General features: G+C 48.0%; 7 protein-coding genes across 7 annotated transcripts; 3 read left to right on the top strand and 4 right to left on the bottom strand.

Annotated features, from left to right (window-relative positions):
* Positions 1-225: 225 nt before the first annotated feature.
* On the top strand, positions 226-1,281 carry N7516_008059 (uncharacterized protein; the record flags this gene model as incomplete). Its single annotated transcript, XM_057220779.1, has 1 exon — positions 226-1,281. The coding sequence occupies one exon, from the start codon at positions 226-228 to the stop codon at positions 1,279-1,281; it is 1,056 nt and encodes a 351-aa protein (XP_057071051.1).
* A 467-nt stretch (positions 1,282-1,748) lies between these two features.
* On the bottom strand, positions 1,749-2,571 carry N7516_008058 (uncharacterized protein; the record flags this gene model as incomplete). Its single annotated transcript, XM_057220778.1, has 2 exons — positions 1,749-2,250; positions 2,561-2,571. 2 exons carry the CDS (start codon positions 2,569-2,571, stop codon positions 1,749-1,751), a joined length of 513 nt encoding a protein of 170 aa, XP_057071050.1.
* A 694-nt stretch (positions 2,572-3,265) lies between these two features.
* On the bottom strand, positions 3,266-4,532 carry N7516_008057 (uncharacterized protein; the record flags this gene model as incomplete). Its single annotated transcript, XM_057220777.1, has 3 exons — positions 3,266-3,654; positions 3,686-4,045; positions 4,079-4,532. The coding sequence occupies 3 exons, from the start codon at positions 4,530-4,532 to the stop codon at positions 3,266-3,268; spliced, it is 1,203 nt and encodes a 400-aa protein (XP_057071049.1).
* A 1,390-nt stretch (positions 4,533-5,922) lies between these two features.
* N7516_008056 (Patatin/Phospholipase A2-like protein) lies at positions 5,923-7,172 on the top strand (the record flags this gene model as incomplete). Its single annotated transcript, XM_057220776.1, has 4 exons — positions 5,923-5,977; positions 6,030-6,168; positions 6,220-6,501; positions 6,551-7,172. 4 exons carry the CDS (start codon positions 5,923-5,925, stop codon positions 7,170-7,172), a joined length of 1,098 nt encoding a protein of 365 aa, XP_057071048.1.
* An 821-nt stretch (positions 7,173-7,993) lies between these two features.
* Positions 7,994-9,578, bottom strand: N7516_008055 (putative MFS transporter; the record flags this gene model as incomplete). Its single annotated transcript, XM_057220775.1, has 3 exons — positions 7,994-8,649; positions 8,717-9,251; positions 9,312-9,578. The coding sequence occupies 3 exons, from the start codon at positions 9,576-9,578 to the stop codon at positions 7,994-7,996; spliced, it is 1,458 nt and encodes a 485-aa protein (XP_057071047.1).
* A 1,189-nt stretch (positions 9,579-10,767) lies between these two features.
* N7516_008054 (uncharacterized protein) lies at positions 10,768-18,120 on the bottom strand (the record flags this gene model as incomplete). The annotated part of the gene is made up of 13 exons (XM_057220774.1): positions 10,768-11,649; positions 11,717-12,194; positions 12,246-12,586; positions 12,646-12,720; positions 12,773-13,054; positions 13,109-13,972; positions 14,027-14,052; positions 14,102-14,198; positions 14,265-14,383; positions 14,435-16,423; positions 16,479-16,928; positions 16,993-17,668; positions 17,731-18,120. The coding sequence occupies 13 exons, from the start codon at positions 18,118-18,120 to the stop codon at positions 10,768-10,770; spliced, it is 6,669 nt and encodes a 2,222-aa protein (XP_057071046.1).
* Positions 18,121-20,017: 1,897 nt separating this feature from the next.
* On the top strand, positions 20,018-21,235 carry N7516_008053 (uncharacterized protein; the record flags this gene model as incomplete). The annotated part of the gene is made up of 1 exon (XM_057220773.1): positions 20,018-21,235. The coding sequence occupies one exon, from the start codon at positions 20,018-20,020 to the stop codon at positions 21,233-21,235; it is 1,218 nt and encodes a 405-aa protein (XP_057071045.1).
* Positions 21,236-22,776: the final 1,541 nt, after the last annotated feature.

The following is a 22,776-nucleotide window of genomic DNA, read 5'->3' as shown; positions in this document are numbered from 1 at the left end:
TACGCAACTAACATAATTGGGACCGCAACCTCCCAAGGTCCTCACTACAACGGAGGACCCGAAGAAGCCAGCCTAAGAGGTACTTTCTCAGATATAAAACAGTCACACAATTCCTCCCATATCCCAGGGTAAGATCGTCGTATTTAATTTCCCTCTTCTTCGAGCTTTTATTTGGGCTTCTCCCATCCAACCTCGAGGCACGATCTACCAAAATAATCCGCCAACATGTCTTTCGATCCTCACAATGTCGACCTGGATACAGCCGACCCAATTGATATTGTCTGCTACATCAATAGCGAGGGAAACGAATATAATGGCCAGCTAGGCGCGCGAGTCTCCGCCATATTCGTGATCATGATCATCTCTTCAGCAGCAACCTTCTTCCCCGTGTTAGCCCAACGCGCACCACGCCTACGCATCCCCATGTATGTCTACCTCTTCGCCAAATACTTCGGTGCAGGTGTCATCATCGCAACAGCCTTCATCCACCTTCTCGATCCCGCATATGGCGAAATCGGTCCCAACACGTGTGTCGGAATGACAGGTCACTGGGCAGACTACTCATGGTGTCCTGCAATTGTATTGACCTCCCTGATGGGCGTTTTCCTCATGGACTTCGGTGCCGAGCGTTGGGTCGAGCTCAAGTACGGTGTCTGTCGTGAAGACCCAGAGCCCATGATGTCGACTGGAGGTGAGGTACGCCGTGTTGAGTCGCGTATTTCAGCTCGCCACGCAGATGACAAGCAAGTCAAGGAGGTTGAGTCGCAGACCAGCGAGCTGGCGATCGAACGCTCGGTTAAGCAGCAGCTTGCCGCGCTGCTGATTCTGGAGTTCGGTGTTATCTTCCACTCCGTCATTATTGGTCTTAACCTTGGTGTCGCCGGTGATGAGTTTGCTACCCTTTACCCTGTTCTGGTCTTCCATCAGTCCTTCGAGGGTCTTGGTATTGGAGCCCGCATGTCCAGTATCCCATTCAAGAAGGGGAGCTGGTTGCCTTGGTTCTTGTGTTCCGCATACGGCCTTACCACCCCGATTTCCATTGCTATTGGTATTGGTCTGCGCACCACTTACAACCCTGGATCTTTCACTGCCAATGTTGTCTCCGGTGTGCTGGACTCCATCTCTGCTGGAATCTTGATATACACTGGTCTCGTTGAGTTGCTTGCTCGTGATTTCTTGTTTGACCCCCACCGCACTCAGGACAACAGGCGCTTGGCATTCATGGTGGTGACCATGATTCTTGGTGCTGGTATTATGGCTCTGCTTGGAAAGTGGGCTTGAACTAAAATGGTGTTGGAGATCTGAAAATGGTGTCTTTGTTGACAGATGGGTGAATTGTACGATGGTGAAACTGTGAACTGTGATATTGAATATATATTGGTTATAATTGGTAGTATAATTAAGGCTCGAGACAAATGATACCCAAGGTGGGCTGGTTTTGTGATATTCTTAGAGAGAAACAGTAGGTGTAACTGGAAAAGTCTGTATTTGCGCAAGGAGAGAAGAAGAGAACTACTAAAGTACTGGGAACAAACACTAGGTCAGTGACCTTCCAACACCCCCCACGACTAGTAATATAGTCAACACCAAAGCTCCAAACTTCCTTTCGTGAAGAAAAAAACCAGTTTTGTGACTTGCCATTACCCCTTTTTTTTGTATGCAGATCGAAATTCAAAATTCACAAAGCACTTTTATAGACCACAAGGCCTATTTGTGCAACGAATCGTTTAAACATCTTGGGGAGGGCTTCATTGGCCAGAGGCAGCATCTAGATCAGATGAACGATCTCTCGTTGTAGGGACGTAATTTGGATTAGGCGAGCCATCCGGAACAAGATCAAGATGGGAGAAATCCAAGCGAAAATCCTGATTGACAACCTGACGGGAAGCAGATTGTGGCTCCACGAGAGCCCCCGATCCACCTGCTTCAAAGTGGACACCATTATCCTCCCGTTGTGCCTCCATAAACCTACCAAAACTACCCGCCATTTCAACATCGTCGTCGTCATCGGTGAGCTCAAAGGTATCGGGATGGGGAAGAAGGTAATCAGACGGAATGTGGAAAGAGTGATCGTCGGACGGAGCATTGATCTTTGGAGCGTTGTTTTCTAGAACTCGGTGTTCCAAAGTCGTAGGGATTGACAAATCAAGAGGTAGATTGTCTGAGATATCAATCTCATTGTTGTTGACCTCGCAGTCTTCGATTTCGAACGATTCCTTCCATGACGTCAAGGTTGGCACCGGGATAAACCTGTGTTGAATTGGTAATCTAGTCTAGATCTACAATATATTTCCTGTTTGATATGACTTGGATTCGTGAATAAATGACCAGGCTGATTAAACTAAAGCATTTCTTTCCTACGGAGTATGTATACTACCTTGTAGGTAGACGCGACAGGATGACAGAGTGGGAACCCACTTCAGTGCTATTGGGATCGAGATCGTTGGTGATTATTATGGTTTCTATATACGGACACTGTTGGTTAGTATATCACCCTTCCTGAAAGTACTTTTGGCACTACTCACCTGACTCAGGGCATTGGTGGAACAATGGCCAGTACCTTGTAGGCATCGGCTGGTCCGTTATCGAGTTGGGTATCCGGTTGGCTCAAGCGCTTTGACTGTGCTTCGAAGATGTTAGTATGGGATCAAGACGGGGGGTATATTTGGCAGTTTGGATTACAATACCAAACAGCTTGAAGCTGTCAGTATTTGCCCTCGATACTCGATGGCGTCGACACTATGTTGGGTAACGATAATGAACGAATGGGATAGTATCCACGAATGTAAATTCACGAATGCAATAACGATAGGGACGACAGTGCTTTCGAGAAAGACATCTCTTTAAATACCACTTTGTTCTCGTCAAACTTGATATTTCCTCCCTGTCCTTTACCAACTACAAACCCTTAACTGTCTATCGTCGTCTTGCATTTTTGTTTGCACTGCTTTAAGTAGTCACCATGGCGATTGACAAGCCATTCGGTTCGCTGGATGGGGCTCCAATCGTCACCAAATTTGCTATCACCAAGACCGAGAAGTGGACAGAAGGAATCGAAGGATACACCTATAGGCAACGGAGCTATAGGCAAAGGTATACTTCTAAAGTGAATTGAATCTGACCTGAATCTGAACTGAATCTGAACTGAATCTGAACTGAATCTGAACTGAATCTGAACTGAATCTAAGTTGAATCTAAGTTGAATCTAAATTGGATCTGAATGAATTGATTCAAATTGAATCTGGATTATTCTCGAATCGTGGAGCTAAATTGAGTCAAGGCTATCAAGGTCCAAGCCTTCAACACAGTCATTCAAGTCCGCGAATATTGATCCAAAGTAGGAATCGGGACATCTGTGGGGGTAGGTACGTGCACACCTAGAGTAGCAATCATGCCAATGCGGTGTCGTGAATAACCGTACCTTCTGCCAGAGATCCTCGTAATTCAAACCTAGAAAAGGAGCTGCGGGCTTCGGTGAAAGAAGATGAAGTGCCTCCATATGCATCGTAAGAGCTCCATACATGATTGAGCTGCACTCAAAACAACAGCCTCGACTGCGGCTCAGGAAGGCGTCCAGTGTTGTATGAAGGAGAACCAATGTATTTATAGCCCCCTCTCTCGATTTGTTGATCAACCCTGAGATTCCATTAGATACTAAACATCTTCAAAATTTGTCCGACCTTACCGATGACTTTATTAGGGATAGGAAGTTCCCATCCACTAATCACATTTTCACTGCATGTCATGATAGTTGATGTTGATTCTTCGAACTCCAAAGGGAGCTGGAAAAACCAGGAAACCCACAACCACAACATCAAGTCCCGAGAATATATCTTAGGAATCTCTTCATCCATTCGGTAGAGCCAGATGTCTGTCATGAAGTAGAGCGATTCCTTGCATTCATAGTAGTCCGCTATGACAGTAACTTTGGCGAGCATCTCAAGGGTAAGCGTTCGCGGTATGTCCTTGTGTTTGACATGAATTGTATGAAGCACAACCAAGAAAGCTTCGATGTCCCAACCCTCTGCAATAATTTCAATTGAGTCTTTTTGAAGATACTTAATGGTTTATTTCTAACCACCCGTGAGCATTCTTTTGAACACCGGGGGCGCAAATATCAAATGCTTGGCAGAGACTCGAATGTAGAAACAACGCTCGACAATGGGTTCGCATATTTTCTCCTCGACAGCAGGCTCTTCAACAACGGGCTGTTCGGCAACATGCTGTTCGGTAACGGGGTCTCGGATCGGTGCTGGTCCTGGAAATGCAGCTGGTCCAAGAAGGGATGCTGCTTCACGAGGGGTCCGAATGCCTTTCGGATTCTGTTGCTTTTTGCACTTTGTCGTTAGCTTCCTCGAATGGGTTTGCGGGGGTTTAATCACTTCAGCAGGACTCTGGACACATTGACCGAATTCTGGAAGTGTCGTTCGACTCACCCTATCTTCAAGTGCTTGTGCAAAAGGAGAGTTTGCATTGCGCAATATGATGATCACTTCACCGTCTGGATCGATAATATGAGTTGGTTGATTCATTATCGTTATCAAATGAGAGGAAGAAATGGGGGTTTCCTTTGTAAGATGAAAGAGAAAGAGATTGATGATGTGTGTATCGTTTCTTCTCTCTCTGTAGAGGGAGGACAGACTTGGTAATCAGATAAGATAGAAGGTGGCAGAGCAAATAGCAAACATGCAAATGGCAAACATGCATCCATAGGTTGATTGTTCAACAAGATTATCTATTTTCCTTGGAGACCGACTACTAGGATAGCTAGTTGATCTACTATTGCATATAAGCATAGCTAATTAGAGAGAACGGCCAGTTGAAAAAGGGTCCATTAAAACGATTTCACAAAGGAACATTGAATTTAACTACCTCACATCACCACCTCACATCACCACCATAGAAGCAAGTTATCCAGCGACGGTTGACTATGACCTTCCCCATATTAAGATGAATCCCTCGAGGTTGGAACATGTAGGCCGGTTTATAACAGCCTCGAGGGACTTAGAAATACAATATCCTGCAGAGGAATATCTCTGGGGTGTCTGTGGAGACACAAACCACCAGATTCGGATAGATCAGGTTGTACAGTCTTTATATAGTAAAAGCTTAGCCATATTATACTACTGCAGTGTAACCGGGCAATAGTAAGTAGTCAGCATAACTCCGTCAATTGGGCACCGTCGATGCATAGCGGTGCCGTGTGTCTGTAGATCACTTTTGTTTGTCAGAAATTATATGGTCTACCAATGATGCTAGGCGCCTGTATTCTCCATCAAGTCCAGTTCATTACCACCTACTCCCGCAAGTGCTCTCAGACCCCAAGATCAACTGGGGTAAGTAGCCACACACAACCAAGTCTTCTAATGTCATGAATTACTATATTCGGTTGGATACATATTGGGGCCAGACTATCGGAAGTCCAGTTACATTGGAATCCATTATTAATTCTTGAAATTTATTTAATCGTAGTTATTGAAACGTATATTGTTTACCCCCAGGGTATTGTTCATAAGGATATGGCATCACCTTGCGTAAGCGCCTTAGACTGCATAAGCTTGAAACTCACAAATTGCCCATAAGGACATGGCATGGCGCTTTGTGGAGGCGCCTTGCGGAAGCGCCTTGGACTGCATAAGCTTGAACTCACAAATTGCCCCCTACGACCTAATAATAAACCCATGCCAGCCTCAAGCAGTTAGTATACAGCGTTAACATGTTTCGTCTGCGTGGGAGATGTTTCAGAGCGGGGGCGGATTGAGCTGGCGCTTAACCGTCGACCACCCCCTTCTGCTATATAAATACGATCACTTCGTTTCTTAACAGAACTACAACTACTCAGCATTTTATTCCTAAAAGACCTACTATTACTCAGGGATTTCAAGTCCAATCACCACCTATCCAACAGGAATTCTAGCAGATATGGAACTCCCAGCGCGTCCAATGGCTGCTAAGCCACTCAGAATCCTCTCACTTGGTTAGTTTTGTGATTCCCTTTGAGCAGAAAATGGGCTACTGACCTGCTGCAGACGGTGGTGGGGTTCGGGGAATCTCGAGTCTATTGATATTAGAAAGAATCATGGAAAGGATCCGCGATGTTGAACATCTTGACCACGTCCCGCGCCCGTGTGAGCATTTTGACTTGATCGGGGGTACGAACACTGGAGGGTGCGTATATATAACCTATGTGTAGGTTTTAGTTTGCTAATATCTTACCAGAATCATCTCTATTATGCTCGGCCGACTGGGAATGACCGTGGATGAATGCATCCGAGCGTACAGAATAGTTGCGGAGCGTGCTCTTATTCCTAAACGAAACACCATTATCCCCATACAATTCAAAGGAGCTTTATCTGCCCAGATGTTTGAAGAGGCTATTAAGGAGATGGTTAGAGAGTTTTGCACGGGCGGAGAAAGTGTGAATCGTGGGCACAATGGCCTCTCTACACCTCCGCGCGAACATTCTGATCTCCTCTTCCGCGACCAGGCGTGCACAAAAACGTAAGTTGTTTTTCAATGCAGAGCTTAGATTAGTATTAACAAGCAATAGAGTCGTTCTTGCTCTCACGAAGGACAATATCGACGCCGGACCTACACTCTTCCGGACATACGACAAATCAACATCGTTGAAGGATTGCACTATCTGGGAAGTGGCCCGGGCTATCTCGGCTACACCCACCTTCTTCAAGCCAATCAAACTTGGTAAAGAAGGGACCGAGTACATCGATGCCGGATTTGGGTACAACAACCCATGCGACAAGCTTATTGCCGAAGCTAGGAAAGTGTTCCCTGGACGTAGCGACCTGCAGATTCTCAGTATTGGAACCGGTCTCAGGAGCGTGGTGGAGATGAATGATACGCGCCTGTCAATCATCAAGGCGCTACATAAGCTGGCCCCGTCCTCCAACGAGGTAGCGGCCAGCTTGGACGATGAATATGGCGACAGCGGTCAGTATTTTCGATTCGACGTGGAACGTGGTCTAGAGAGGGTCGATTCGTCGGATTGGGATAAGGATAGCACAGTCGCTGCACACACGAACAATTATCTCTCCCAGAAGTCAAGGGCGATCGAGAAATTTGTGAAGACATTCTCGACAAGACGGGAGCAGTATAAACCTGATTCGCTTCAGTTCATGAAGACCCCTATGGTCAACCCTGCTTTACATAGCTGAATCGGCCTGTAACAGCCAGAGATCTATCAACAATTCCATTTATTGCAAATTCTGTCATTACTGGATGTGGGTTCGCAGTATTGTGAGGGATCTTGTTGTGGTGATGGCCTCAGGCCTCTATTATGCCTCAGGCATCAACAAATCAGCAGGTACGTAGTTAGATAGTCGGCAGATCCTGCCTTCCCATAGCAATCAACTCCTCCCCTCCCCACTTTCTGGCCTACAACTCTGTAGATGCCACAACAGATCTTGGCGTCCAAAGAGTTAGGGGAGACGAAGATGACATTGACCTGACTCGTCAGTATCCTAGCTTGAGGAAAGCTGGACCGTGGCTATACGTCGTCGATAGTGCAGATTATTTCGACTTAATCTTCGGAAGCGACAGAGTACCAGATCATCTGTGCAAGCACTTTCCGGCCAGCGAGACTGGTACTCTCTTGCTTACTACCCATTTCAGTCGGGTGGCACAAGACTTCACGACACAGATATAATCGAGATCTCGCAGATGGCAACGTGCGAAGGAATTACAATTTCGAGAAGACCGTGGCAAAAGATCTGATCCACAATCGAAAGATAACTGAAAGGCTACTGGAAGAGCTCAACCGGGTTGCCTTTGGGCCGTCAAACAGGCAGCCTACTACATTGGTTTCACCAATATAACGATTTCACGCTACCTTGACCTAAGCTCACGAAGAAGGGTTGGAGCCGAGGGAGTATATCGTCGCGTTGAAAGAGAGAACATTTAAACAAGGAGCACTCTGGATTAATTTGATGATGCTGGGAGGCATCAAACAGTCAAATTGAAAGCCCGGAAGTCTATTCTACTCGGAGGATACTTTGGCAGAGGACCGTGCTCGGATGCGATCTCCCCAGTACCAGAAGCACACAGGCACTGGGATCAGACAGACAGTCACGGCAGCCAGAATTGTCGTAGAATGGGGGACACCAAGCTTCTCAAACATCTGGGTGGCAAAGAGAGGAAATACAGCCCCGAATATGCTGCGCATCGACCCGTTGATCCCCATTGCACTGTTTGCCATTGTCGTATAGCAGTCCACAATATAAATAAACCCCTGGATAAAGACCAAGTACATACCACACCCTATTAAAAGACCTGCACAGAGGGGACTCGGCCATGAGATGTTCGGTTGTGCTGTCCACGCAAACCAGAATATTCCAATGGGGATGAGCACTCCGCCAAATATCATTGGTGGCAGCCGAGCTTCCGGAATGAAGATTCCATCGGAGGTATAGCAGTGGTGTTTGAAATAGACCAGGTTATAAATTATAATCCCTAGAGTGCCAATAAAAACGCTAGTGATTATCCCAAGGAGAGGCAGAGTGTCGACACTGGTATTCCAACCACGGATTTCTCCAAAGTAATATGGATAAGCCTGGTAGAAGAGAAAAAGAACACCGTAGAGAAAGGATTGATACAGGGTCAAAAGGGCGAGGATAGGCTGAGTAGAGAACAGCCCTATCAATTAGGAACGAAACAATCAGCAGCGAAAAAGGCGGAGCAGGAGATATTGGTCAAGACGTACAGAAAGGCCGTAGGAGATATACCCGTGCAAATTCATGAAGACCGGAGTGTTCCTTTTCCAGTTTTGAGCGAATGGCAGGATTTTTATATTTCTTGCGCAGTAATTGGGCTTCCTTTCGAAGAATAGCCGGGGGATAGGTCTCCGGAAAGACAAAGGCTGCTATAGCGCAAACTCCCAGCCCAGAGATTAACATTACCCAGATAGTCCAGCGCCAACTCAGTGACGATCCGACGATAGCACTTCCAACTATTGGACCAAATGTCGGGCCAGAGAAGAACAGGCAAATCACGATAGGCATTGCGACACTGCGGTGGGCCAGCGTAAAACAGTCGCTTGTGATGCCTCCCATGACAGCCACTGGAGAGACTCCAAAAAACCCAGCAAACAATCGACCAATAACAATAGTCTGTATGTTTGTACCAAGCGCAGGCATGAGTTCCAGAAAGGAGGAGATTGCGATGCCACCAATCAAAGGCCATTTGCGGCCGAACTTTTCTGAAAGTGGGCCAAATGTGAGAAATCCGAAGATATATCCCTTTAGAGGTGTCAGATAAGCATCAATAAAGTAAAAATGTGTTGGATATCTGCAACATACTGCCATAAACAAGGTGGTGCATAGAATCGCTACCTCTCTGCTAGCCCCAAACTCTGCGGCGACCCTTGTGTGCGCAGGGCTCATGATACTGCTGGTGATTGTTCCAATGAGATTGAACACAGATAACACGACGACTACAAGAACTTTCTTGGCCAGCGGCCAGTTCTGGGGAATTCGAGAGTCATTGGGATGTTCGAAATCAATGAGCAAATCACACCCCTTGGGCTCTTCTTTCTCAACCTCAACTTCTATGCCATCAGACCCCATCTTCTGTCAAGTTTGGGGACTAGACGGCCCCGATAGAAGGAAAGGCACTGTGACAGGTGATCGGGTGGTGAGGATCACAAGGATTTATAGAAGTAGAAACATGCCGGTGCAGTAATGAACTATATCAAAAAGAGCTCTTTGGTTCAATTCCCCGGGCAAACCGGGATCTTTCAAGTTCCCAACTTTCTAGGTGTTTTTTTTCTCTCGATGGAGTGGAGACACTGAATGTTCAACATCTAGTGTTGAAATGCTTTTGTGGGTCCTTTTATAGTCATTGTACTTGGTGTTCTAATTGAAGAATGGTCCAGTTTTCTCTATTTTCCTAGGCATAAATTTCCTCAAGTTCTCCATAGGAGCATTTGACTAAACTATAACATGCTCGAAATCCCACTACAGAATAGATACTGAGTGGGAATAGATCTTCGTTTCGAACAATTCCCAAAGGCCGTGAAATGCCCGAACAAATCCCGCGGGATCCTCTTATATAGGCTTGGCACTGGAAATTTACTTCACCGACCAATCAAATCCGGAAGGTGATTTGACAGCTTTTTCCAGAGATAAAGATCTCGGGAACTATTTCGAACGGCGTTTGCTTATTAGACTCACCTTACGCAGCCATATAAGGCTGAGGCTTCAAAATCCCCTTTGGGAAGGGGTTGATGCCTGAAAGCCTTAGATTAGAACGGCACAAAAACATCACACATACCTTGATAATCAAAGTCCTCTGACTCTACTGACGTTCTCAAGTCCAAGAATCGAAACTTGTGACTCTATATATCCAGGTATCTCCCTATTGCTCGGCATTTATATGCCTCAAAAAATGGGGTTTCAAATGAGCGTTATACCGCTGCATACTTGCCTCACACTGCGTCAAATATATATACCGTTCGAGCTCGTCCTAGTAGGTTTTAGTCTTCATCTCTTTCCCTCTTATATACTGTTATACCTTTTTCTATATATTTGTATTCCTCTATCTTCTCCGTCCTGGTGTTCTGATACAACTGCCACCTCCTTGCCACAAAATAGCGGTATAGAGTGCATTTGAACGTGTACTATGCCATCAAATCCATACTTGGCTACGGGTGACATGGCTAGGAGACCAATTTCAAACTATTTAGTACCTATTTAGCACGGTTATATATTCCAATACTGTCTAGCTATCTAAGTGCAACTGGCCTGCAGCAGCTTCTTAGGTAGCACGCTGATCGTATTTCTCCCCAAGTCCCTTCAAAACAACCTTCACCAAACCTCCTAATGTACCTGCTCGGTTGATTTCCACCGTAGGTATCTCCACACCCAGAGACCTCCGTAGCCAATTCCTAACCTCTATGGCCATGAGAGAGTCCACTGCAATACCGGCCAGTGCCTCAATATCGTCTGCAGAATCTTGTCCCTGCTCCTGATCCTGCCCCGTGAGATTGTGGTTGATAAACCTGCCCAGTTCCTTCATCAATGCAACCTCAGTCTCCTTTTGGCTTGTTAGGGAGGGATCTGCCTGTATCTGCGCAAGGAGAGCCTTTAGCGCATTTGCCTGAGATTGATCCCCGCCAATGTTAGCACTGGTAGACTCAAGGTTTGGATAAATCGAGAATCGAGCGTCGCGTCCACCGAGGAAAATTTCCTTGGGGAGATCCGCGCGGCGCCTCGTGTGCGCGAGTCCGATTGCAATTGCCCCGGTTGCATTATAACTAGCTGGGGATATTTTGATCGCTGCAGCCAGTCCATCAATCACTTCGGCTTCATGGAGCAAATGCAATGCAATTGATTGCACTCTCTGGACGAATCGGGAGTTGCGACTTGCGGCACCCACGTCTCCAACCACTCCGAGGTGCAAGATAGAAGATGGAAGTCCCTGCTGTCGTCGATACCTGGTGAATGCTTCCAAAAATGTATTTGCTGCGGCATAATTGGCCTGGCCACTGTTACCACATACGCCGCAAATTGAGCCAAACACAACGAAGAAATCGAGCGAGTGTTGCAATGTAGCATGATGCAGGTTCCAGGTTCCGGCGACTTTCGGTGCTAGTGCGGCCTCCCACTCCTCGTGGCTCATCTGCAGGAAGAGCCGGTCCTATATGATGTCAGAGATTATATTGTTTGGCAAGGCGTTAGGGTGAGAAAGGGAGAGAAAATCCTACATTCAAGTCAACTGCCATCTGGAGAACACCAGCGAGGGGCCGCTTGCATGCGGCAACAGCCTCCTTTACATCCAGGAGATTCCTCACATTGCCTGCCACACAGATAACTTGGCAACCTTGTGCCTCAAGTTCCCGAATAAATGCTTGATCCTCCTCGGACTTCCCAGCTGACCGCGAGAGGAGGATGAGCTCTCGTGAATTCTGCTCGACCATCCACGTTGACACGGATCGCCCAATACCACCGAGCCCGCCAATGAGCAAATACGCAGCGTCGGATCGGAATGTGGGGAATGCTTTCACAACAGGAGGAGCCAAGCTTTCCACGGAGGATGGCATACGAACCAAAATCTTACCTAGGTGAGTGCCGGCCTGCATATACCTAAATGCACTGACAATATCGATTGCGTCAAAGACTTTGACAGGATGGATAGGTCCGATTTTCCCTTGGCGATACCAGTCTGAAAATGTTGCCAGAGTGCTGTAATGTGTTAATTAGCTCTTGTCCCCTAAAGGTCAATTTAGGACAAACCTTTTGAGAATCCCCGGGGTCTCCTTGCAAACCTGAGCGAGGTCAACGCCGAAAAACGCTCGGTTCCCATCGAAAAGGCTCATATTGAGCATGCCATGGCTTATGAAGTCCCGTTTTCCCAGTTCAACCATCCGTCCGAACTTCGCAACGCACTCCCATGACGCATGTAGTAAGTTACCCGACAGCGAATTGAGCACCAAATCGACCCCCCTTCCAGCGGTAGCACGCATCAGGTCTGGTTGGAAGGAGGTGTTGCGAGAGTTGAAGATCCGTTCTCGAGGTAAACCGAAATGCTCCATCAAATGGGCTACTTTCTTATCGTTACCGACTGTGGCATAGATCTATATTGACTGATAATTAGCTTCACATAATTATATTAACCACAGAAAGATTGGCTGACCTCGGTTCCCACAGCCTGGCATACTTGAAGAGCAGCTAGTCCGACCCCGCCACATGCGGAGTGAATGAGAACGGACTGTCTTCACGTTAGTTGCCATCGATAGCTGAAGAGCGGAATAGTGACTCACCTGGCCCTTCTTCAAAGCACCAATCTCAAGAAGTGAGTAGAGAACAGTGACATAGGCTGTTAACATCGTGGCAGCATCTGCCATTGACAACCCTTGTGGTAGCTTTATACAAGCTTCTTGAGGCACTACAACGTTGGAGGCCAGAACCCCAGAATGCATCAAGATGACACGGTCTCCCACCGCCATGTCTGTCACACTGGGTCCAACTTGAAGCACAATCCCGCTGCCTTCGAGCCCAAGGTCTTCTTTATTTCCAAAGAATCCCATTGCAACCATCATGTCCTAAATATTGATCAACAAACTATGCAGTATCAGCTTGGAACGAGGAGGATTTACCTTAAAGTTCAGTCCTGCGTAGTCCATCTCAACTTCAACCTCTCCCTCATTTAACTCATAGGACGCCTCTTTCTCAGCCCAGTGTAGCGTATCTAATAACCCGTATGTCGTGAGAGTTAACTTTCGGGACGCATCTGAACGAGATGGGCTTGCGAGTTGCTCGACGAGAGGAGTCCAATGGTACCGCCCGACCTTAATCTGGCCTTCATGTAATGCAAATTCATACTCTGGTTCAGGAAGGGAGTGGGCTCGGGATCTTTGGATCTTCTCCCAAACCTGGATTACGGCCTTTGCCCCCGCCTCGTCCCATGCGGGAACCTCCAGAATTGAGAGATCAAGCATCAGCTCCGCCCGTAAAGTGCGAGCAAGCCCATGGACAAAGCCAAACATTGGATCCGAGCATGTGTGAGAGGTTGACTGCGTGACCCACAATATTTGGCATTCTTGCACCTGCTCTAGGTAGCGTTGGAATACCTCATAGTCATGCTTCGGCAGGCAACCTATTGGGACTCCTTCAAGATCCAGCAGAGATATGATGAATTTCCCTTTGGGCGGTGTTTCGTGCAGAGTAGCCCAGTTGGTGGTGCAGCCTTGGCCGCAGAACAGGGATTCAATATCACTTGCCCACTGACACCGAGTAGAACTGCTTGTTAACAGCCAGATATCGTTAGGAATGGAGATCTTGTCCACCGGTCGTGACAGCATGCTGGCGGATATATGATACGGCGGCTTTTGATCATATGCCGTTACATCTGTTCCAGTGAATCCTGCAGCTCGTAACTCCCGATCCCATCTCTCGGGTGAAATGTGCGGCTGGTCTGGTCGGCCATCATCCTCTCCCAGCCACCAGCCGGGAAATACGCCCTACAAAAATATATAAGTAAACAAATATTAGGACTAGAGAAGGCTGGCACCTACCATGGTGAAATTTGGCATTAAGATTTCTGTACCCTATTCAGCTTAGTCGTCCAACCTTGAGGGGGGTTGGCGTACCTGGGCTAATCTCATGAAGTAAAAAGTAACCGGTGGGCTTCAGGAGACGATGTACATGACAGAGCGCGGTGTGAAGACTGGGTGTAGCGTGGAGAACCTGGTGCAGAAGGCGAGTTAAATGAGTTGAACACTATTAGAATGAGGCACTGTAGTCAAATCTCACATTGGAAGCAATGATCAAGTCAAAGCTATGACCGTCAAACCCTTGTTCAAGGGGGTCTAGGGTAATATCAAGAACTTTGTATTCCATGCCCTGCTCATTACCGAATCGCTCTGTTGCCGCTGTCATAAAGCCTGAGGAGATATCAGTAAAAATATACTGACTATACATACGCTCCCCACTGGTGGATTTGAGAAGCTCTAGAGCCATGGCGGTTGCAGAGCCGGTACCTGCACCGATCTCAAGTATTCGTAGGACCGGGTTGGAATGGCAAAGCAGCGGGAGAAACGGGTTCCAATCCGCATATTGTGTATGCGCAGCATGGAAATGGTGCAATAGGTTGTCCTTCATGAGGACCTCCAATGGGCTGCTTTCTCCAGAAATGAATGCCGTGCAGCTATCGAAGACGGCCTGTAGACAATCCACAAGTGGACCATCGAAGGTAAATTTGGTCTCCGCTGACACGTTCCGTATCATTTCCTGTCTCTCTGCAGAACTTAGCAATGCCCACTGAGGCGACTCTGGGTAAATAGACTGTTGTCCACTTGTTTTTATATTGAAAGTTGTGTCCAGGATAAATTTCTTCCATTTTGCGGAATGTGATGAGGTTGGCTCGACATCTCGAATTTGGTTCGCCGTCTCCAGAACAAAAAGAACGGATAGCTGGCCCACGGCTTTGATATTCATGGCCTGCGAGGTATAATCTTGTGGTGTGGACAGAAGTGCTGCTGAGGGCAAGAAATCAATGCCCGATTTCCACTCAAGATGGCTTACCGAGCCCGCGAGTCCAGTTCCGGAATCTGTATTATCATTTTCCAACGCGAACAGGTAGGCTCCTTGAATGGAGAGCGCTACTCGATCACCAAGCATTGCAATGGCATCGCCCAGCTGACCATCTCTTGTGCCGCTCTTGGTTCGGGCGCTTGCTGGCATAGGTGGACCTCCAGGTCCAACGAACAAGTAATCTATCATAGCCGGAACGTAAATCGTTGTGAGATGTCGCAACAAGCCCTGGGAACAGGCCACACCCATAAGTTGGAGACATTGGTCAATTGCCGTGGGATGCAGCGCATATCTGCTCCCAGGCAGCCCACGGTTACCTAGAACAGTCGCAGTTGCTCTCGGCCCGGTGGGATCTGCTGTGATCTGCTCTAGGCCTTGGAACTGAGGACCGTAATCTATTCCGCTCCTTTGTAGGACACGGTATAAACTCTCAGATGGCACAGATCGCTTGTAGGAAGAGATTGGGAATGGCTCTGGGGCATGATCGGACCCAGCTCTTACTTGACCTTGGCAATGCAATGTCCATTGTTCTCCGTCATGGACCATGATTTTGAAACTGTACCAACCGGATGGGACTCTGTCAGCTACCTCAATTGGACTGAGACTAGTGACCATTTCGATCCGCTCTCCCTCGTGAAATAGCAGTGGTGTTATGAATGTCGTATTACGCACTGAATAACTATCGTGATCGGGATTCAGCTGCTGGACTGCCTCGCCTGCTATAGCGACAAATCCAGCCCCAGGGAATGTAATGGCTCCTTGAATTACATGATCCAAGAGCCAGGGCACATTGTCCAACGTGATCAAATTGCGCCAAGAGGGCTCATGATTGTTCGTCTCGACGACCCGCGAGCCTAGGATTTCATGATGTGGGAACTTGCGCTGCCTCCACTCCCTGCTAAGTCGACTCTCACTCCAGTAAGGACGATCATGTTGCCAAGGATATGGGGGAAGGTCTGTCAAAGTCTTTCCCGAGTCGATTATACTTGACAGATTGACTCCGATGCCACTAGCATAAGCCTGTCCCACTGTTCGAAGCAGCTGGCTTTGAATATCCTCGTCATACCTGAATAAGGTGGGGATATAGACTGGTGACCGCCCAGGTAGAGTCCGGAAGATTTGCCGTAGAGGGGCGGCGAGAGCCGAATGTGGCCCAACTTCTAGGAAGACTGGGGTTCCACTTGTAGGTAGACTCTGGATGGCCTCGGTGAACAGTACGGGCGATTCTAGATTCTGTCGCCAGTATGATGCATCTAGTTTGCGAGGGTCGGTGATCGTGTCGCCAGTCACACTAGAACAGAAAGGAAGCATTTCCTGCTCATGCTCAATATGCCTAGAGATACAATCTTCATACTCGGAGCCAATCTGTTTCATGTGGGCTGCAAGTAGTGTAAGCACAAGGGCATCAAATAAGGGCGCAGGAGGGCAATTTACCGGAATGATAAGCAATTTTAACCGTAAGTCGCCGACATAGTGTATCTGAATTTGCCGTCTTGATGCTTTTGATCACTTGGTCAACCGAGTCGTTATCCCCTGATAGGGTGACACTATTCGGGCTATTGCGGCAGGCGACAACCACCCCAGGTGTCAAGTACGGTACCACTTCATCCGGGGAAAGGCCGACGGCCACCATAGCACCCAAACCTTCCAGTGGCTTTGCGACTTTTCCTCGATAATAAGCTATAACGATAGCAGTTCTCATTGAAACGGCTCGGGCAGCGTACGCAGCGACAATTTCTCCGCTGGAATGCCCTATAACTGTGGATGGTTCGATTCCCCAGCCCCGAAGAATGTTTACCAGGCCAATTTGAAGCGCAACACAGAGAGGCTGAGAGAACTCAGCTTCGTGGATCCGTGAGATTGAACTCTGTTGGCTTAGTTCATCTAGAGGGTCCGTATGTTAGTCAAAGGATTCTCGCAACTTAAGGGATAGAACCTTCAGTCTAACCATATAATAACCAATTTGGGGCGTTAGGTAACTGTTGCAGTGCTTCATCCATCCTTTTGATATCCTCCTTGAATGTTGGAAAGCTAGACAAAAGCCTTAGCCCCATTCCGGGCCATTGAGCCCCCTGGCCTGTGAACACAAAGATGACATTTGGGGTGCTGGTATTGAATGTCGAAAATGCCGCATCATCTAAAATGGGGTTACCTGACTGCACCACGGCGAAAGCCCGGTGGGAGAGATGCAATCTTCTCGCACTCAAGGTGTAAGAAAGATCACGCAAGCGCACTGTGTGATTCTTTACATAGTCGGTGATTTGGCCAATGCGCCTGCGAAGAGTATCTACATTGTGCGCAGACAGGACCAAGAGCTGTGAATTGGAAGTTTCAGGTGATGCGTTTCGAGATTTTAGAGATATTGAAGAGGTGGACTCTAGAATAGCGTGGGCATTGGACCCTCCGATACCAAACGAATTCACGCTGATCCTTTCGGGCCTGCCGGTAGGCCACGGAATCGGTTCTAAGGGGACATGGAGATTTGCCTCGCTGAATGGAATTTGAGGATTTGGCGTTTTGAAATGGATATTGGGTGCGATAGTCTTGTGCTCCAATGATAAAATGGACTTGATGATGCTTGTGATGCCTGAGGCACCTTCAGAGTGACCGACATTTGGTTTGACCTGAGGTACAACATAAGTGATAAGTTTGGTTATAGGCGGCTCTGCAAATAGAGAATACTAACCGCAGTGATATATGTTTCTTCTCCTTCGGTCATCTTTGCAACAACCGATGCTTCGATGACATCCCCAACGGCTGTTCCAGTCCCATGGCACTCAAAAACAGGTGTTTCGTGGATTGCATCGATACTCGCAACCTCATAGGCGTGCCGGATCAACTTCTCTTGAGATATAGGACATGGTTGAGAAAAGTTAGGGGTCTTGCCGTCATGGTTGGTCACTGTGGAGCGGATGACGGCGCGGATAGGATCATTGTCACGAAGCGCATCCCGCAATGGTTTGAGATATATACAGTTGATCCCTTCACCACGTCCATAGCCATCTGCGTCAGCATCGAAGGTATGAGAGATACCACTTGGTGACAGAACCATATTCTTGGTCATGGCATCGGTCATGGTGGGACCCCATATAAGGCTTGTCCCGCCCACTAGAGCTGTTGAGCACTCTCCAGATCTGAGTGCTTGGCAGGCCTCATGCAGGCAAACTAGGGATGAAGAGCAAGCTGTTTGAATGGTTATGCTGGAAAGGGTCAGAGCTTTGCATTTTTGGCATAAAGACAGCGGACCGCACCCACCTTGGACCCAGCAGATCAAACCGATATGACACTTGGTTTGATAGCGCAAAACCACCGGTGGCGATGGGATATATCTGACTCAGATACTGGGGGTCTTTATGCGACATCTCTAGCCAATCTTCCCCAAAAACGCCAACAAAGCAACCGATTCTCTCACCGCGCCATTTTGTCTCCCCCGAGTTCTCCAGGCACTCCCAGACCACCTCTAGCAAGAGCCGTTGTTGGGGGTCTAGGCGCGCCGCCTCATGGGGGGGAACAGAAAAAAAGGAAGCGTCAAAATAAGCTGGATCTTCTTGCAAAAAGAACCCTTTTTTCGTTTCGTTCAGACCCCCACAATCGGGGCTACTAGACGCCTCTCTGGAACAGCGCGAGGAAGGCGCTTCACAAAAGCCATCCCGTTTCTGCACAAGCATTTGCCAAAATTCATCTCCAGATCGAACGCCGCCTGGTAGCCGCATTGCCATACCAATGACAGCTACTAGATCCCCAAAGTCCTCCTCGTGATTTATGCATGGTGATTGCCCTTGTCCAGTTGTTGAGTTCATTTTTGGTCGAATGATCGATAGTTTGAGACTGGATCAAGATGTCTGCTGAGCAGACAAGACAAATGTTGAACAAGGCTTTGGGCTCTGATATCAGAATGTATGGCCCTGTGACTATAGAAAAAATGCAGATTAAATTGGCGTTTAGGCCAGTCTACACACAATATGTACCTACATATCCTGGTTCTGCAAGATGCAAGAAAAGCATTTCCTCCGATATCCTCCGCTACCGGATGAATAGTATGTACCTAAATAGTTCTCCGGTCGTATTACCGGACACTACAAAGAGAGCAAATACGTAAGTAGTTCCAGCTTGGCTTCGGGAAGCATTGCTTTCTCGATATTGTTCAACATTACTCTAACCTAGACTTGCATATGTGTGACTGCAACACAACTAGTCACCGAACTCCCATCATAATTTTACTTGCCACATTGAGGCAAGTATATAAAATACCATGCATCAAATTAACAGGTAAGCGGGCTCATTGGTGACTTCCTCATTGGAGGTCTTCACCTTACATCACAAAGCATAGCTTGACGGGAGCATAGCATATATCAGGACCTCGGGTGGTGGTTTATCATCATTAAGATCTAGTGCTACAAAGGCTAGAACAATCAGAAGGAAAGCTCGGCTCAAAGCAGCTTACAACCCTCCGGATGTCCAACACAATTTCCTACCCTCCGGGTTTCCAGCGTAACCCACGCCCACTTAGATATTGAACCTCTGATGCGGCAAGCAATAGGCAGATCGGGCTAGAGATAGTCTGAGCCATGGTCGAGTACAACCCAATGCCCCTTGAGAGGCAATCCCCTACGCTGATTAGGCTGTTGCACCCCGTTATTCGGAACTAGACGCGTTGTGGTGGTCTTGATCAGTTGTTTCAACTCTATTCTGTGCCGACATTGCCGGTACCTTCAGTGGGTAATGAGACCCAAAGGAAAGAGAATAATATATTACTAGCCGTTAGACTCTGGCTTACAAACTTTAGCACGGGTTACTGTAGGTAATGGTGGGGTATGAGTCTGGTCTAATAGTACTTTTATCCAGGCATCTGATTGAAAACTAGGCAGGTGCTTTGTCTGCTTTCTCCCAGGGAAGTGTGTTAGTTCAACATTCATTGTTGTGAAAATACCCCGGGATTCCGATCCAGGACTAGCAGACAACCATCGACCAAGATGGACAGCGAATGGTTTCGAGGACAAATCGTCTTCCTCACAGGGGCAACTGGGAATCTTGGCGGCTGTCTCTTATACAAGCTAGCCATTCAACTTCCAACCGCCAAAATATTCGTCCTGATTCGAGGTTCTGTCCAAAAGGCGATCGAATCATGGGAGCAATCGATGCCAGAGCAAGTGGAGGATATTATCGCCACTTGCAAGATTCAATTCTTCCTCGGTGACATGACCCATCCTAACCTCGGTCTCTCACCCGACAACCTATCACGGCTACAAAATGAGACCACTGTGGTTATCAATGCTGCTGGCGACATTGCTTTATCTCGAGACCTTCCAGAGACTATACCAGTCAATTGCACCGGTCATCTGACACTGGCTTCTCTACTAGACAGTTTCACACAGCTGAAGCGCTTCCTACACATATCAACTACGTATGCCTCCAGCTTTCTCCCTGACGGCGCTGTCAAGGAGCAAATCTACCCCCTATACAAAGACCCAGTAGAGGAACTAGGGAAGATCCTCGTCACAAGAAAATCCCCCTATACAGAACAATTCGCGGCTCCCTATGCATTGGCCAAACATCTGGCGGAATGTTTGCTTTTGGGTGGTAACCACAAATTCCCTATCCTCATTGTGCGACCCTGCCTCATATCACCAGCTATTGCTGAGCCTTACCCACTCTACGGCAGCGATGGTGCCATACCGGTACACTCCTTCCTCCAGATACTCCTAGGAGACTCGGAGTATGGGCCTTTGAAGCTCGAGCCGAACCTCCCTTCACATGCAGCCTGCAATGAGATTCCAGTTGATCTCGTGGCGAGGATCTGTCTGGCTCATGTTGCCCAAGGAACGACGGGTGTGGTCCACGCCGGCGCCGACCTGTATATCTCCCGGTCAATTGGAGAATTGCTAATGCGGTTGCGCCTCTATGCGCCTGAGGGATCAGAGGATCAGGTACGAAAGGCTGGGATTGACCACGGAGATGTTACGGCTCCTGAGTTTTACACCATGATCCAACAGTTCGCACGGGACTGGAAGATCGAATGTACACGGTCTTCTCACCTGAAGCAGGTGGCGGGTCCGTTAGGACTAGATCTTGGCGATCATGACCCAGAGATATTCCTCAAGCTTCGTATCGAGCGGCTGGCTAAGACTCTGCTGGAAAAGCTGGAAAGTGCTAGTGTGGCAAGGAACAAAATCTATCCGATTATCTCTTGAAAGGTGTTGGGGATATGACTACCTGTTCATGATCAAAAGCATTAGTTATTAGGGCAATGGCAGTGATAAAGCTGGCTTGATTTCCTACAGTTCTAAGATCTTGTAAAGGAGGCGCATCTGAGGAAGAAACTAGGTGACACGGGGCCATGCGTTGAGTAGAGCGGAGCGTATAACGAGAAAGGTGCGGTGGGAAGGAGGCACAGTCTGGCAAAGTTGTAGATGGCGGTAAGCACGGTTGGGGTCTTCACAAGACTACACGAGTCAACCAGATGGCGGGAAGTGGGCTAGCTTCCTATTGCAGCATCCAAAAGCGACCATTCACCTGCAACAACTTCAGGATGGTGGGACCGATATGTAACATCCACGGTAGTCGATTGGCGGTAACACGAGCTTGTCGTTCTCATTGTACTGAATCCTGTCGCAGTATGGCAACCTCCGATGCTTAGGGTCCGCTTTGAGCGTCCGTCGAGCCTGTTTGTTCATGATCTCAACATGTTGAGAATCATGGGAGACGTCGTCAGTATCATCGCAGAAACCATGTCGGCGCTTCGAGTGACCGTGACAATCGTCGGGCGGTGACGTCCTTGAGATGAGCTGGGCCCGATTCGATTCGGCATCTGTGAGTTAGCAATGTGAACAGAAGGCTTGATAAGTAGACCTGTATTCGGGCTCCGAGCGGCCTGGTTGAGGGGCTATCTGTGGTCATCTGGTAAGGCTTTCCTTGTCGTGGTTAGAGTAGAGTTTCACGATTTCGAGGATACCTTCTCTGTCAGTAGGCGACTTGGCCAAAGTATGATTGGGAAGCGATAGCTAGGGCGATGCCGTCTGGGGCGCTAAAGAGCTGGATGCAACAAGTTCTGGTTTCACTGCAGCCTTAACTTTTGGTTCCCTGTCTAAGTAAGCCTCGGGGCTTGTGGGACTTGTCCCTTGGGGATTTGATGGCCAAAGTAGACAAACATATTCCAGCAAACCAGTGTCTCTTTCACGTCAAAGGAGAACAGGCTTGTGACAACTTGACCTTTCTGGCCAAGGTCTGAGCTACGGTCTCGTTCTTTGGGGGTAGACCTCCGCAAAGCCCATAAAGCCCACAGCCCAGCCCAGCCCAGCCCGCAAAACGGGCCCGGGGTTGGGTTGGGCCTCGAACGCTGGGCCCATAGCCCACTGTGGGCTGGCCCTTGGGCCCGGGGTTCAGGCCCATTTGTGGGCTTTGCGGAGATCTACGATTCGACCAGTCCAAAAGCAATCTGGCTGTGGATATCTCTCTGTCTCTCAGACCACGCGATATGATGGTTGATAGAAGCCGCCCTATAGTACTCGTGGGAATGTTGGAGACGAGTGTCGACGAAGAGGATTGAGATGGATAAGACTTGAGGTCCCTGTCATGGCTTGCTGGTGCTACGGAAGTTGTTAGACCAGACAACACTGAGACAGATTGTAGATGTGGTGCATTTTGAGTAGGGTGGCAAAGTAGATGTTGTCGATAACCCAATGTTCACGAATATACATTTATTTTACCATGGAGGGTCTGATGAGGTTAGAAA

Source organism: Penicillium verrucosum (genome assembly GCF_028828655.1).
Source record: "Penicillium verrucosum strain IBT 35672 chromosome Unknown utg000003l_segment0_segment0, whole genome shotgun sequence".
Taxonomy (NCBI): Eukaryota; Fungi; Ascomycota; class Eurotiomycetes; order Eurotiales; family Aspergillaceae; genus Penicillium; species Penicillium verrucosum.
The sequence above is the reverse complement of the archived record's forward strand: the minus strand, read 5'-3'. Positions and strand labels throughout refer to the sequence as shown.